Source organism: Podarcis raffonei, chromosome 5 (genome assembly GCF_027172205.1).
Source record: "Podarcis raffonei isolate rPodRaf1 chromosome 5, rPodRaf1.pri, whole genome shotgun sequence".
Taxonomy (NCBI): Eukaryota; Metazoa; Chordata; class Lepidosauria; order Squamata; family Lacertidae; genus Podarcis; species Podarcis raffonei.
The window spans coordinates 60,690,774-60,704,872 of record NC_070606.1 but is presented as its reverse complement, the minus strand read 5'-3'; the positions used below and the strand labels follow the sequence as shown (position 1 = coordinate 60,704,872).

Here is a 14,099-nt window from a genome sequence, read left to right as displayed (position 1 = left end):
CCACCAAACGATCTCGAGTAAGTAGGTCTCGAGTAAATATCCTCAATAAATGAGAGACTTGTTTGCTCTTCTTCCTCAGTTTCTGTTTGCACAGGCTCAGTCTCCCCTACGCTGAACAAACACTCCTTAAATATGCCCACATTCCATTGTAGGCCAGGATTACACACCCTCCCTTCTGTTCTGAACAGGAGAGATACAAAAAGCTGCTCTGTGAGTGTAGCAGAGGCTGATGTAGGGCCATCCACTTTTCCATGGATGGGGACCATTTTAGGGGCCTATATCTTCTGCTGCCTGTTTAGATGTGGCAGCTATTGTGTGTTATGCCTTACCACCACCACTGCCCACCCACCAGTCACTGGCACCCATTACAATTTCTTATAAAACCCAGTGTGCCCACTGACACCAAAAGGTATGCAGTTCCTGGCTTAGGGTAGGAATAAATAACATGTTACACTTAAAAGAAGCCCTGGCCTTTTTTTTCCGAAGAAGAATGGTAGGGGAGCTGTTTGTGTGTGTACTGAAGCAGATGGGAGTAGGTTTGGGAGTTGAAAAACAGCCAGCAGGTGGGAAAGTTAAGAACTCACCCTTTCTCTTCTCAAAACAGAACCCTCCCTCTTATTAAGCAGCATGGTTAGAGCATGGTGCTGATAACACCAAGGTTGCTGGTATGGTACAGCTGCATATTTCTGCATTGTAGGGGTTGGACTAGATGATCCTTAGGATCCCTTCCAACTCTACAATTCTATGATTAAGCTGCCTTGCATGTAAAAATTCAGCCATCACTAAGAAACTAAGATTACTACTTCCACACCCTAAATACTTCATTCGTATTGTATAATCAGTCATCAATCATAATCACTTTCAGAAAAATATGCCAATTCACTAGCAGAGTACTGTTAATCAAAAAAGAAAATACTGATATGATTTTAATGTAGACACATAAATAGCTACAGGCAATCATAAATGCAGGCATAAAATGCAGATAAGAGTAGATTGATATATTTTACATATTCGCAAAGACAGTTTTCATCTTGCCCAAGGCCATTATTTGTTGCTCTGTCTTTCCTTATTATGAACTTTGGAGCCAGCTGTTATAATGTATGTTTCACATGAGAGTAGAAACTTTTATTTAAATACAGGTGATTGTCAGTCATGCCATGCTCAAAACACATATCTATTGGTGAAATAAAACACAAATGAAGCAGTGTTGCATTAAAACACATTTTAAAAAATTTTCAGTCTTGAGTAATGCAATAGAGTGCCAACATTGTGCATCATTTCTCAAAGATGGATACCAACAACACCCAAGAATCACACACAAAAGCCCTCCAATCTGGAGGGGCACATAACCACATTTTGACCTCAATTGTCAACGTTTATTTTGTGGCTTCAGAGACTACTAAGGTTCCAAAGAATAATGTTTTGGGGGATGTCTGTGTGACTTCTGGGCAGTCCACAAAAATGGCTCCTCAGGAACTAGGCAGATGAGAAGCATGCTGATGGTTATCAGTCACAGAGCGAGTCTGGAGGACTTGACTTTTGAGCATCCATTCTGATTTGCTGTTAAACAGAGGCTAGACTATGCTCAGTCTTTATTGATCATTTGTTCTGATTTGTTTGCCAGGTGTTTGCCATATGTCAATGATCAATCATCCTGATTTGCTTATGAGGTGATTACATGTTTCACCATCAACCATTTGTTAATCACACACTTTTCAAAGGCTTTCTCCTTCATTTTCCAAAAAGCAAAAAGTTCATTTTTTAAAAAGTGGGTATGTTGTGTAGGACAACCGATAGCTTTAATCCACTACGATTGTGCAAACATAAGCTCCTGCACACACTTGAATCTCTCCCACAAAATACTGTTGAATGGTTTCTTTAAATGTAAAGGTTCATCATTGTTGCACCCGATGTGTATGTCTTTAAGGGGCCAGAGCAAGGGCCAGAGCAAGATAACGAGATCCAGCTTTGCAGCTGTGAAGCACAGCAGGTGCTGCTGAGTTGTATTTGATTAAGGTGTGTCAGCTTTTGGGTGTAGTATATAAGGAGCAGCACCTAGCTCTCCCATTACCCTGGGGGATGGGTTGGTGGTTGGGTCTGGTTTGGTTGTTAATGTATTTAGTGTAAAAGGAGTTTTTGTTTTTCTTATTAAAACCTTGTTTAAGTTATTTTTGAGTCCTTTCTTTTTAATGCATGGTCTCCCCAGCAAGCTCTCTGCGCTACTAAACTGCAAATAGCCAACATCTTTGGTTATGGGCCCAGCTGCTGAGTGGATGACTGCATATTTTTGGACTCTGAGAAAGGTTTGAAAACTCCTTCTCCTGTTAGCGTAGTTCTGTGGGTCTGGAAGAGTTCCAGAATGGTTGACCGGGTTCCTGAAGCTGAGAAGGCTCTGGTCTTCCCACAGCTAACAGATGAGAACTATAGTTTAGGGTCTTTTCGGGTGGAGGCGCTTTTGACCTCTAGAGAAGTATGGACCTATGTAACTGATGACCCTCCTGACCCTGTGACTAATGCTTGGTCGAAAGGAGATGCAAAAGCCAGGGCGATAATTAATTTGGCAGTCAGCGACCAGCAAGTAGTCTATATAAGAAATAAGAAAACTGCCAAAGAAATGTGGGACAGTCTTGCAGCAGTGCATGTTAGAAAAGAGTCAGCATCTGCATTGACGTTTTTCAAGCAGTTGTACCAGACGAAGTTGCAGCCTGGTGGTGATTTGGCAGCACACTTGAGACGTCTGGAGGCAATACGCTGCGAATTAATTCGAAGGGACATGGAGATACCTGATATTCAGTATGTTTTTATCATTCTATGTTCCCTTAATGAGGACTTTGATGGTATAGCTAGCCAGATATCTGCTGTTCCACCAGCACAATTAACTGTGGAAGGGGTAACGGCAAGATTAATGGGCGAGTTGGACAGAAGGGAGGCTTGTGCCATAAGCACTCCTATTTCCAGAAAGAATGAGGAACGCCATATGCAAACCTGTGGTGATACAACTGCATTTAAAGCTGCAAAGCGTTGTTGGTTCTGCAATAAGCAAGGACATTTTGCAAAGGACTGCAGATCCAAAAGAAAGCAAAGTACTCCCAAGCCTGTTTCTGTTCGTCAGTCACGGTCGTCAGCCCAGCAGCCGACATCGTATAGTAGAGACAGAAACGAGCCGCGAGTTTTCCATGCTAGGACAACAGATCGTAAAAGACTTAAACGTGCCAAGTGGAAGTCTTTTGTTGTGGACTCAGGAGCATCTCAGCATATTTGCAACGATCGAAGCTTGTTTATTTCTTTCGAAGAGGAAATTGGTAATGTACATTTAGCCAATTCACAAGTCTTGCAGTCGCTTGGCAGGGGTACTGTTAAACTTGACTCTTTAAACATTACGATAGCGAACTGCATTTACTGCCCGTCAGTGGACAATTTATTATCAGTAAGGTGCTTTGCTCGTCAAGGCATAACTGTGCGTTTCTTAAAGTCAATGTGTGAGTTTTTCGATGGGAACAAACGTCTATTATATGGCCGGGAATCTGATGGTTTATATAGACTGTATTTTCGCACCTACTCCCAATCGCCTATAAATTGCAGAGCAGCACAGTCAAGCCAGGGGTTGAGGAATGTAAGGCCACATTCCGGGTGTGTCCATGAGGCGCACAGAATTCTAGGACACCTGAATTTTGCTGATGTAATTAAGACAAAGAATATTGTTAATGGCCTCAACTTAAAACCATGTAAATTCTTTATGCAATGTCTATCCTGTTGCAAGAATAAGATTAAGGTTGCACGCAAGGGTAGGTGCTCAGATAGGAAAGTAACTGAGCCATTTGAGCGTGTACATTGTGATTTAGTTGGGCCACTCCCACCATCATTAGGAGGTTCTAAGTACTGGCTTACTCTGATAGACCAGTATAGTAGATATTGTTGGACTTATGCAATAGCTGAGAAGTCCCAAGCATTTGAGAAGTACAAAGTTTTTTGCAACTGGGTAAAAACGCACTTTAACAAACCAATTAAGAACCTATTTTCTGACCGGGGCGGGGAATTTGTTTCTGAGGATTTTGAGAAATTCCTGGAAGCGCAGGGGACTACTCATGAGTTATCTTGCCCCCGAAGTCCCTGGCAAAATGGGCTTGTTGAAGTTGTGCAGCGTGACCTACAGGCAGGGGTTAAAACGTATCTGCACGATGCTAATCTGCCCAAAGACTTTTGGGCTGAAGCGCTTAATGCATTTTGTTATGTAAGAAATCGCAGTTATCATTCTGGTTTAGATGTCACCCCCTATGAGAAGCTGTTTAAAAAACGCCCTAATCTGAAATACCTACGCATTTGGGGTTCAGATGTAATTATGCATTATCCCGCTAAGCAGAAATTGGGTGAACGTAGTGTCCAGGGAAAATTAATGGGCTACCAGCAGGGGGCGTACAGAATTTACATACCAGCAACTGGCAAATTTCATATTACCAGAAGCATGATACAAACTGTAAATTGGAATGGAGTTGCTGTCTTCCAAGATACTGATGGTATAGATAATACTGAGGAAGAAGAGGAAGAAGCAGCAGCAGCAGGAAATGGTGCTTCTGAATTAATGGAAAAAGACAAAAAGTCTGTTGAATCTGATTTGTTTGATTTAAAGTCACAGGCACCTGAGGGGAGGTTAGATTCTCTTGAGTTTTCTGACCGTGAGCTTAGCCTACAGGCATCTCTTCAATCTGACAATGATTTACAACCTGAAACTAGTGGTTCACTTAGTCCCATTAAGTCTGAGGAGTCTGACTCTCCTTCCGGACTGAGACGTTCAGATAGAAAGAGACAGAAGCCACAACGTTTTGCAGATGAACATTTTAATACTGTGTATGCCAATAAGGCAGTTTTTGAGCCAAAAAGCTACAATGATGTTCAGAAATTACCTAAGCAACAAGCTGCAAATTGGTATAAAGCTATGAACTCTGAGATAGCTTCTTTAAAAGAGCATAACACTTGGTCTCTTGTACCACAAACCCCAGATATGAGACTTATTGATTCAAAATGGGTTTATAGAGTTAAAATGAATGACAAAAATGAAGTTGTAAGGTACAAAGCAAGACTAGTTGCTAGGGGTTTTCAACAAATTCCAGGCGAAGATTATGATTTGTGTTATTCACCAAGTGTAAAATATGAAACAGTTAAGCTTTTGTTAAAAGATGCATCACAATGTGGAAAAGCCCACTATGCAATGTTTCTCTGCTCTTAAGAGAGTGGTAATGTACCTTAAACACACCAAACATTATAGGTTGCAGTTTACAACATGTATTGACAAAGGTTTTGAAATTTTCTGTGATGCATCTCATGCAGTGGAACAAAATAATTGCAGGGGTGTGTCTGGTATGGTGTTTTGTTATAACGGTTGTCCATTTGAATGGAAGTCCCAGACACAAACCATTATTTGTCTCTCCACAACAGAGAGTGAATTATGTGCATGCGTTCAGGCCACTCGTGATGTAGAATGGTATCTGCAAGTATTCGCAGACCTACAGATGCAAGTAACACTACCAGTAAAAGTTTACCTTGATTCTCAGAGCGGACTTGCTATCCTGTGTTCAGAGACCAATACGCAGCGCACTAGAGTCTTAAGGTTACGTTTACAGTTTGTAAAGAAACTAATTGCTGACGAAATGATTGTATTTGAATATGTTCCAGGTGACAATCAAATTGCAGACATTTTTACAAAAGCACTTCCAAAGGTTACACATGAAAAACATGTACAAAGTATGCTTTATGTTTTTGTTCCACAATGATGAACCGCAGGGGAAATGTTGAATGGTTTCTTTAAATGTAAAGGTTCATCATTGTTGCACCCGATGTGTATGTCTTTAAGGGGCCAGAGCAAGGGCCAGAGCAAGATAACGAGACCCAGCTTTGCAGCTGTGAAGCACAGCAGGTGCTGCTGAGTTGTATTTGATTAAGGTGTGTCAGCTTTTGGGTGTAGTATATAAGGAGCAGCACCTAGCTCTCCCATTACCCTGGGGGATGGGTTGGTGGTTGGGTCTGGTTTGGTTGTTAATGTATTTAGTGTAAAAGGAGTTTTTGTTTCTCTTATTAAAACCTTGTTTAAGTTATTTTTGAGTCCTTTCTTTTTAATGCATGGTCTCCCCAGCAAGCTCTCTGCGCTACTAAACTGCAAATAGCCAACAAATACTTGTGGGATAACCAGCCTCATATAACCATGCTTAACTCTAAGGGGTTTATACCATAGAGTAAGCTGCCCTGCCAGGCTTAGGAGGTCACTTCCCCTCAGCTTGAGAGGGACTAGGTAATCAAGCCTATTGTTCAACCAGTCTTCCTGAGAAGCTCAATGTGTGAGGAGGTATAAGTTGGTTTCTGCAGCTCAGACCACATGGCCACTCTACTCTTGAGTTCCTATACCAATAATTTAGGAACTTTACCCCTTTAACTAAGCCAAGTTTTATTGCCTGTGCAACTTTTTCTGAAATGCAGGAACCTGACCATTGGATAGTTTGTAAGTAAATCATTTTTAACTTACCAAACGTGGTATTTTTCTATGCTAAGGGAAGGGAAATTTTGGAACTCAGAAAGACATATTTTAAAGGCCTACATTTCCATGCTTTACCTTGCTGTATATTTTGTGATTTTAAATCTCTGCTGGGGTTCTCTCACCAAAGAGTACTTGCCACAAAACTGGATCTTGGCATCTCGAGAATTCTCCCTTCTATATACCTATATTTTTTCCTTGCCACCAACAATACTGACAGTCTGGAGGCATCTACAATCTTTCCAAGCTCTTAGGACACACACACCTCCTTCAAGGAGTTCCCCCCACACCACAGTCTGGATCAAAACAAAAGTGTTTATTGCGAAGTTATTTTTCGAGAAGGATCCATCTGATGCTGCATTTGTAAATGCCCTTCATATTTTTGTAACTGGGACCAAAAGCCAACATTGGGCTCTGCTACCGGCCTGGCCATCTTCACAATCTACAGGGAGGAAAAAAAGAAATGTATTACACACAAAGGAAGTGACTTTCCCACAGGCTGGCCATTTACAGTTGCCCTAAAAGTGGAACAGTATCACTGAAAAGAAGGTACAGAGTGACATAAATTTATGTGCTAATTTATATGCACAGATGCAAATTCATAAATAATGACTGCAAATTTAACAGACATACAATACATCTCATCGTAGCAGTCTATAGGAATGGGCAAATTTATCAATTTAGATTTCTACCAGTTTTGCATTGTTCCAATCTTAAGTTCAGTTTTCCACATTTCTATATCAGTTTGGATTATTATTATTATTACTTTTTAAAGAAAAAGTCCTCATGAAAATTCATCACCATTTGCTACACACCATATACACAATATAAAGCACATTTCTTCCCTCTAAGAATTCTGGGCACTGTAGTTTGGAAGGGCTGCTGCAAATTATAATTTTGTGGTGAGTGAACTACAGTTCCTAGAGTTGGGGGAAGTCCTGTGCTTTAAATGTATGGTGCATATGCAGCCATAGTATATTAAGGTCCTGGCAAAAAGAACCAAATTGTTGCTGTTTGCAGTCCTTGCCACCCCTTTGCTCCCCAAAACTAGTTTTCTAGCAATACAACAGAGGTCTGTACTAATGCTAGAAACAGGCAATAGTTTTTAAGAGAGTTGAAAGCAACATGTGAGTGGCATTAACTTCCAATGGTGTACACACATTTTGTCTCACTCGGCTTGTTCACTCCTGTTACACTGAGGTACAAGCTGTCACTGCAACTATTGATGTGAAAGAGTGTACACTTGATCTGTACAACTCAGCTATTGTGTCTGGCAGAGGTAATAGTGTGAAACATTTCCATGGCACAAGCAACTATTACATTCTTTGTTGCATAAATTTGACTAACTTGCCTTCAGTCTAAGATTATTGATTTTTAAGGAAATGGCATGAGTGATGGCATTCGTATGAGAACCGATTGTGAATAAAAACATAAACAACATACAATATTTCTGAAATGCTTGAGTATTATTATTATTATTATTATTATTATTATTATTATTATTATTTTAAAGTGCATAGGGAGGAAGCTGCAAAACCTCCTGCATAATGTTGCCAGATTTTATTTTACAGGAGTTTAAACTCCTGAATCTGACAATTCAGAATTTACTTGCCATTGGAATTTCATTGGGCCAAAACACCCCCAACAATCTCCAGTCAGAGTTGGCTTTATTTGCCCAACTGAGAAGGAAATTAAGCTGCCTTGAAAATTAATCGTCTTTCTTATCCTTATGACACTTTCCTTGGAGAGAGAAAACTGGAGCAGAACTATTGCAATGACTTTTGTTATGCATAGCATTTCAAATTGGAAAGTAAGGTGCTCTTGCCCAGTTGGAATACAAATGCTTCTGCATTTCAGCATCAACAACCGAGCTATAGAACAAGATAGTTATTTTTCCTGCATGCTCACAATACCTCAAAGGCATCCTTCAGGCTGAGATTTTGGTGCTTCATCAAGTAGGCAGTGCAGATGGCAGCAGATCTGCTGCGGCCGTTTTTACAGTACACTAAGCACTTCCCACCACTCTGGACTGTGCCCTCTATGGCATCGCTGCAGCGCTCAAAGTATCGATACAGGTCCTCCGAGGGATCATCGAAGACGGGGACCCTCAGCGTCTGGACTTGCTGAAAGCTCGGGAAGGGCTGCTGCCTGGAGACATTGACACAGAACGTAATCCTCTCTTGAACGAGGAGATTCTCATCGCAGGCTGACCTGGAATTGCTAATGAACAGAGAATCGGTGACCTTGCAGAGGGTCAACATTTGAAGGGGAATGGCGGGGCTGCAGGAAGAGGTGCAGCTGAACCTTTCCCTGGTTCAGGAAAATGCCGGGGAGAGGCAGAGCGGTGCTTAAGACTCACCTCCCGAAAGCACACAGATTGTCAGATCGCTCTGGATGTCTTGTTCTGCAGCCATCTGCAGGCTGTGCTATATTTATTCTGCTTGTAGCTGAAAGGATTACATTTCAGACTGTCCTAATGCCTTCTGTTTTTTGTTTTTTTTTAATGGCAGCACTTAGCAATATTGAGCTTTGGACAGTCACTTTGGAACAATAGAGCAGTTATTCAAGACTCTCTAGAATTTCTTTAAAATCACACACACACATAATCAGACTTGTTGGTTGGACTCAGGGCCCCTCCAGACTGGTGTTTTATTGCAGCTTTATTCTGCAACAGGTTCTTGACACAGTAATAGTGCATTAGTGATGGATTTGTTCTGCTTTGTTAGCTGTTCTGTAATGCTTTCCTAATTACTGCTGTCTGGAGGGCTATAGTGCAATAAAAGTTGAGCAGAAGGGGAAAATCCCCATAATATATTTGGTAAGAAAAATTAAAGGATTTTAGGACTTCCGGGTTGGCGCCATTGTTTAATGGCGGATTCCCTCCGAGCTCCGGAGGGAATCGGCTCCGTAGCGTCTGGGTCTGGCCGCTGCGGCGAAGCGGGGACCCTTAAAATCACAGGCGCGGATGCCTGTGAACATAGAGACTCGGCGGGCACCATTTGCGCCCCCCCAATCCGCGACGGAGCCCTTTTAAAGGCTTCGGAACGGAGGCAGGGTGAGGTGTGGTGCTGAGAGTACTCCCTCGCCTACGGAGTGAAGCCGCAAGCCATTGACAGAGAGCGCCAACTTCTTCCAAGACCGATTGGACTCTAAAATATAAACCCGTGAGTATTACGGAGATTGGAACTTTAAAAATTCTTAATTTTGGATTTGGAACGAGCGGGAAGGGGCTAAAAAGGAAGTTCACCCCCCCCTCTTTGTAAACAATTTAAAGCAAAGGACTGGGCAGCTAAGGTCGAGAGAATCTGTTTTTTGTTTTTTAATGAAAGATCCTGACTTCACGGTTTTGACACTTTAAGAAGACTTACTGGAGGATAAAAAGAATTTTGGGAGCTGAAATTTCACCCCCCCCCGAGACCCGGGAACGTCCTATGAGAAAGCCTGTTGCATTGAAGATTTTGACAGCTGTCAAGTGAGCTGCTAGTCAGCTAGTTGTCAGCTGGAAAAAGAGAACATTGTTTCTGCTGTTTTTGCTGGTTTATTTGGTATAACTTGTTGAAAATAAGGAGGGCTGATACAAAATAACTGGACTTTTGGTTTTGAGCTAAAAGGAACATCAAGGAACTAAAACCCCCCTAGAGGGGTAATAGGGACATTACATCACAAAAATGGCTGGAGTATGTAAAATCCAAGCAGAATTGGACAGAGCACTCGTTCTCTTGGGAAACTTGCAAGATGAGTACAATGCTTTGTCTACAAAGGTATCGCTACTACACTGGACAGTAAACAACAGTTTCGAGCCTGATAAGGACTTGAAACAGGAAGCCCATTTAACTGAACAAATAAATGAAACTGAAAGTGTAGAAATGATGGAGCAATATGTTGTTTTTGAAGAAAATGAAGGAGGAGCAGGAGATTTGCAGGAGTCAAAGGAGAGTTACAATATGAGGCCTGACATGATGATAAAAAAGGACAATAAAAATTGGATGTGGAAAGCCTGGTCTGAATGGGAGTCTGGAAAATGGAGAGATCCCTTTTGGAGGAGATCTGAAGACCTGAGGATTACAAATTTGTTGGTGAAAGCTGGAGCTTTGGGGACATCTGGATCTGAAAGAAATTTGAAACAAGAGTTGGAGTACCCCATAGGCTTTGCTTTTAAGTATGGAGGACTGGCTGGAAGCAACATGGATCCTGTTGGGCCGGAGCCCCTCCGAGGCTTGGGGTTTAACATCAAGGACTATCAAAGAGACCGGCAGAAAGGAACTGAGAGAGATATAAGGGCCTCGGATCTGAGATCTCCAGGCTAAATAAATAATATAAAGACTGATGGTATTGGTTGGGAACTGGAACCGGGAAAAGGGTGGGTGGAGGTTGGGAATCCAAAGGGTACATAAGGATAATTTGCTTTTTTAATATTTTTTGTTAGTGGTAAGGAAATTGGGTAAATCGTGGAAGGGAAATTTTGGTCGACTTTAGGAAAAAGGTTTAAGAATAATTAATGAGGTATAAGTATTGATGTGTAATTTTAATAAGGTAAAACTGATTTCTTTTTTTTTTTTAAATTAATTGAAAATAAGGCTGTTAAAAATAAATTGAAGAAATGGGAAAAAAGAAGTAAAGTAAAGCAATAGTATGTTAGAATAAATGTTTAAGCTAAGGTAAAGAAATAAGTTAAGGACTTGCTGAACTGACAATTTAAATTGGAATACAAGAAGGGGAGGTGTGAGGAAGTCTGAGAAATAAGGTTAAGAATAATAAGTATTAGAAACTTTATGTGTTTTTTTTTCTATTTTTTCATTTTTTTTGTTTAGTTTTGAATGTTATGTATTTTTGTGATTTTTGTTTTGTTTATTTTTTGTCTTTGTTTGTTGTGGGTTATTTGAAAATGCTAATAAATATTTAATAAAAAAAAGAAAAAGAAAAAAAAAGAAAAATTAAAGGATTTTAGCAGGATCATCCTGTTTGCACAAGGAAGTGTGTGGAGGGACCTTTACTGCAGTAATTTCTACACATAGTCATCAAGGAAATAATAGAATTGAATAAGAACATATGCCAGTCTGGTGGGTCGACAGGCGTTATTAGCGAATGCCAGCATCAGGAAATAACACTCCCACAGAATCCTGCAATTAGTGAAGTGACTAATTGTTTGCAATGTTTCTTCTTTGGGAAAGTGAGAAAGCTATTAAGACATTGTGAATATAGATAGCTTGTTCCAGAAGGGTAGCCATGTTAGTCTGTTGCAACAAAAAACAGAAAGGTGCTTTGTGGCATCAGAAAAAAAGATTTATGGCATAAGCTTTCATGAATGAAGTTGGCTTTAGTCCAGGGATGGGCAGTTGGCAAATCAGTACATATGCATTGATTTGAGCAATTTGCAGTAGACCAGCAAGGATTCTGACTCCCAGTTGTTCAATGGCAGCAACAATAAAAAGAAGCTCCCTTAAGTTTTAAAAGCTGTGAAATCCAGTTCAACTCAACCTCAGCCAGCAACAACAGGAAGCAGTCCAGCTTCTCTGATTTTAAGAGGCTAGCATAAGCTATGTGCTGGAACATTTAATGAGAGCTGCTAGCATCCCCAAAACAAACTCGTCTAAAAATAACAATGAAAGGGGTCAAAGTTATAACATGTACTCACCGATGAGTCAGATGTTTACTCTTGTCTTTTTTATTTCTGGAGCCTAGCACTCTATGAAGGGTAAGGGAGTATGTCCACTATAACATTCCACTGCCACAGAAAGGGGATCAGCAGGTTGGCTGAGTATATGAACTGCCACTCAGCAAGTCTTGTTGCACTTATGCTGTGGCCATACACTAAAAAGTGTTGCCACCCTCTTTCTTTCTTCTTTTTTATTTTTTGATGCTTATTTTATTAAAATATACAGTGACTGAATATCAAGTAGTTACAGAGAACAAGAACCAGCGACTGTCTCCCCATATTGTGCTGTGAAAGGAGGTTTAGGAGATGCTGGAATGAAAGGCTAGTGGGACATGCGGCCATTCCTTCTACAGTGGTACCTCGGGTTAAGAACTTAATTCGTTCTGGAGGTCCGTTCTTAACCTGAAACTGTTCTTAACCTGAAGCACCACTTTAGCTAATGGGGCCTCCTGCTGCCACTGCGCCGCCGGAGCACGATTTCTGTTCTCATCCTGAAGCAAAGTTCTTAACCCGAGGTACTATTTCCGGGTTAGTGGAATCTGTAACCTGAAGCATCTGTAACCTGAAGCGTCTGTAACCCGAGGTACCACTGTACTGTACATATGTCAGGAAGCATTGAGTACAAACTCACAACATCCTGAGAGGGATCTGGGGTATGCGTGGGAGAGGACAAGGGAACCACACTTCATGGTTGGCAATGGGAGACCCTTTCTTGCCCAAGGCAATCAGAGCAGAGAGATTGTGTATTGGCTCTCCTTCACTGGAGGTCTTGAAGCAGAGACTGGATGGTCATCCTTCATGGATGCTTTAGCTGAGATTCCTGCATTGCTTTCCACCCTCTTTCTGATCTGGGAAAGGGGTGGAGACCTCTCACCAATTTCAGCACTAGCTTGAAGGAAATGCCAGTGGAAGAACAAATCATCAGCTGGTGTGAAAAGTAAACTGCAGGCACCATATGTCACAGAATTTATGGAATCTGTGCTATTGAGACTTGTCCAGTGATATATTCCTTTTGGTCTAAATCTGTTGTCCATAGCAATTTTGTATTGGCAAAATCCTTGATATTTGGAGGCATCCATATACTTGTAAAATAAATGTCTGTAGTATTGGGATGAATGGCAGGATAACAAAAGTGGATTTGATGAGCCTTTATGGTTGCTAAGAAACTACTGCTTAGGGCCTGGAAGGATAAACAGCCACCATCTATTATGAAAAGTGACCCATGACCGTTAAGTCCAGTCGCAGACGACTCTGGAGTTGCGGTGCTCATCTCACTCTATAGGCTGAGGGAGCCGGCATTTGTCCGCAGACAGCTTCTGGGTCATGTGGCCAGCATGACTAAGCCGCTTCTGGCAAACCAGAGCAGTGCACAGAAACACTGTTTACCTTCCCGCCAGAGCGGTACCTATTTATCTACTTGCACTTTGACATGCTTTTGAACTGCTAGGTTGGCAGGAGCAGGGACTGAGCAACGGGAGCTCACCCCATTGTGGGGATTCAAACCGCCAACCTTCTGATCGGCAAGCCCTAGGCTCTGTGGCTTAGACCACAGCGCCACCGCATCTCACCATATATTGTGGGCCTAAATACCTTACTGGATATATATATAGTGGCCTAAATACCTTACTGGATGTCCATCTCAACATTTGGAGGGAATATATCAATTCATGTAAGATGGATGTATTGATGGTTATTGTATCTTTTAATGTGGGCAGATGGGCTTTTTCCTGCTCAGTTAAAAAAGAGACAGGGGGAAGGGCAACAAATCAGTTTTGTTTAGTGGATCAAGTGCAGGTGCTGAATCTAGAAAACCTGGCTGCACAGTCCATGCAGGAACTCATTAACAACATGGGAAATGTATCCCTCACCCTGCAAGCAGCACTCCACTTGTCCAATGGGAGTTCCCCTTTCTCTCCCGCC

General features: G+C 41.5%; 1 protein-coding gene across 1 annotated transcript; it reads right to left on the bottom strand.

Annotated features, from left to right (window-relative positions):
* Positions 1-1,153: 1,153 nt before the first annotated feature.
* On the bottom strand, positions 1,154-8,868 carry DUSP28 (dual specificity phosphatase 28). Its single transcript, XM_053389576.1, has 3 exons — positions 8,437-8,868; positions 6,164-6,965; positions 1,154-1,862 (listed from the first exon to the last, which is right to left on the bottom strand). The coding sequence occupies exons 1-2, from the start codon at positions 8,782-8,784 to the stop codon at positions 6,840-6,842; spliced, it is 474 nt and encodes a 157-aa protein (XP_053245551.1). The 5' UTR covers positions 8,785-8,868; the 3' UTR covers positions 1,154-1,862; positions 6,164-6,839.
* Between the last annotated feature and the right edge of the window lie 5,231 nt (positions 8,869-14,099).

Bases quoted from the DNA above. Each gene is read 5' to 3' on its own strand.
- DUSP28 (XM_053389576.1), bottom strand. From the start codon at position 8,784: ATGTTGACCCTCTGCAAGGTCACCGATTCTCTGTTCATTAGCAATTCC. The intron at 6,966-8,436 runs GTATTGTGAGCA...TCCTCCCTGTAG, and splicing joins GCCTGAAGGATGCCTTTGAG to ATTGTGAAGATGGCCAGGCC.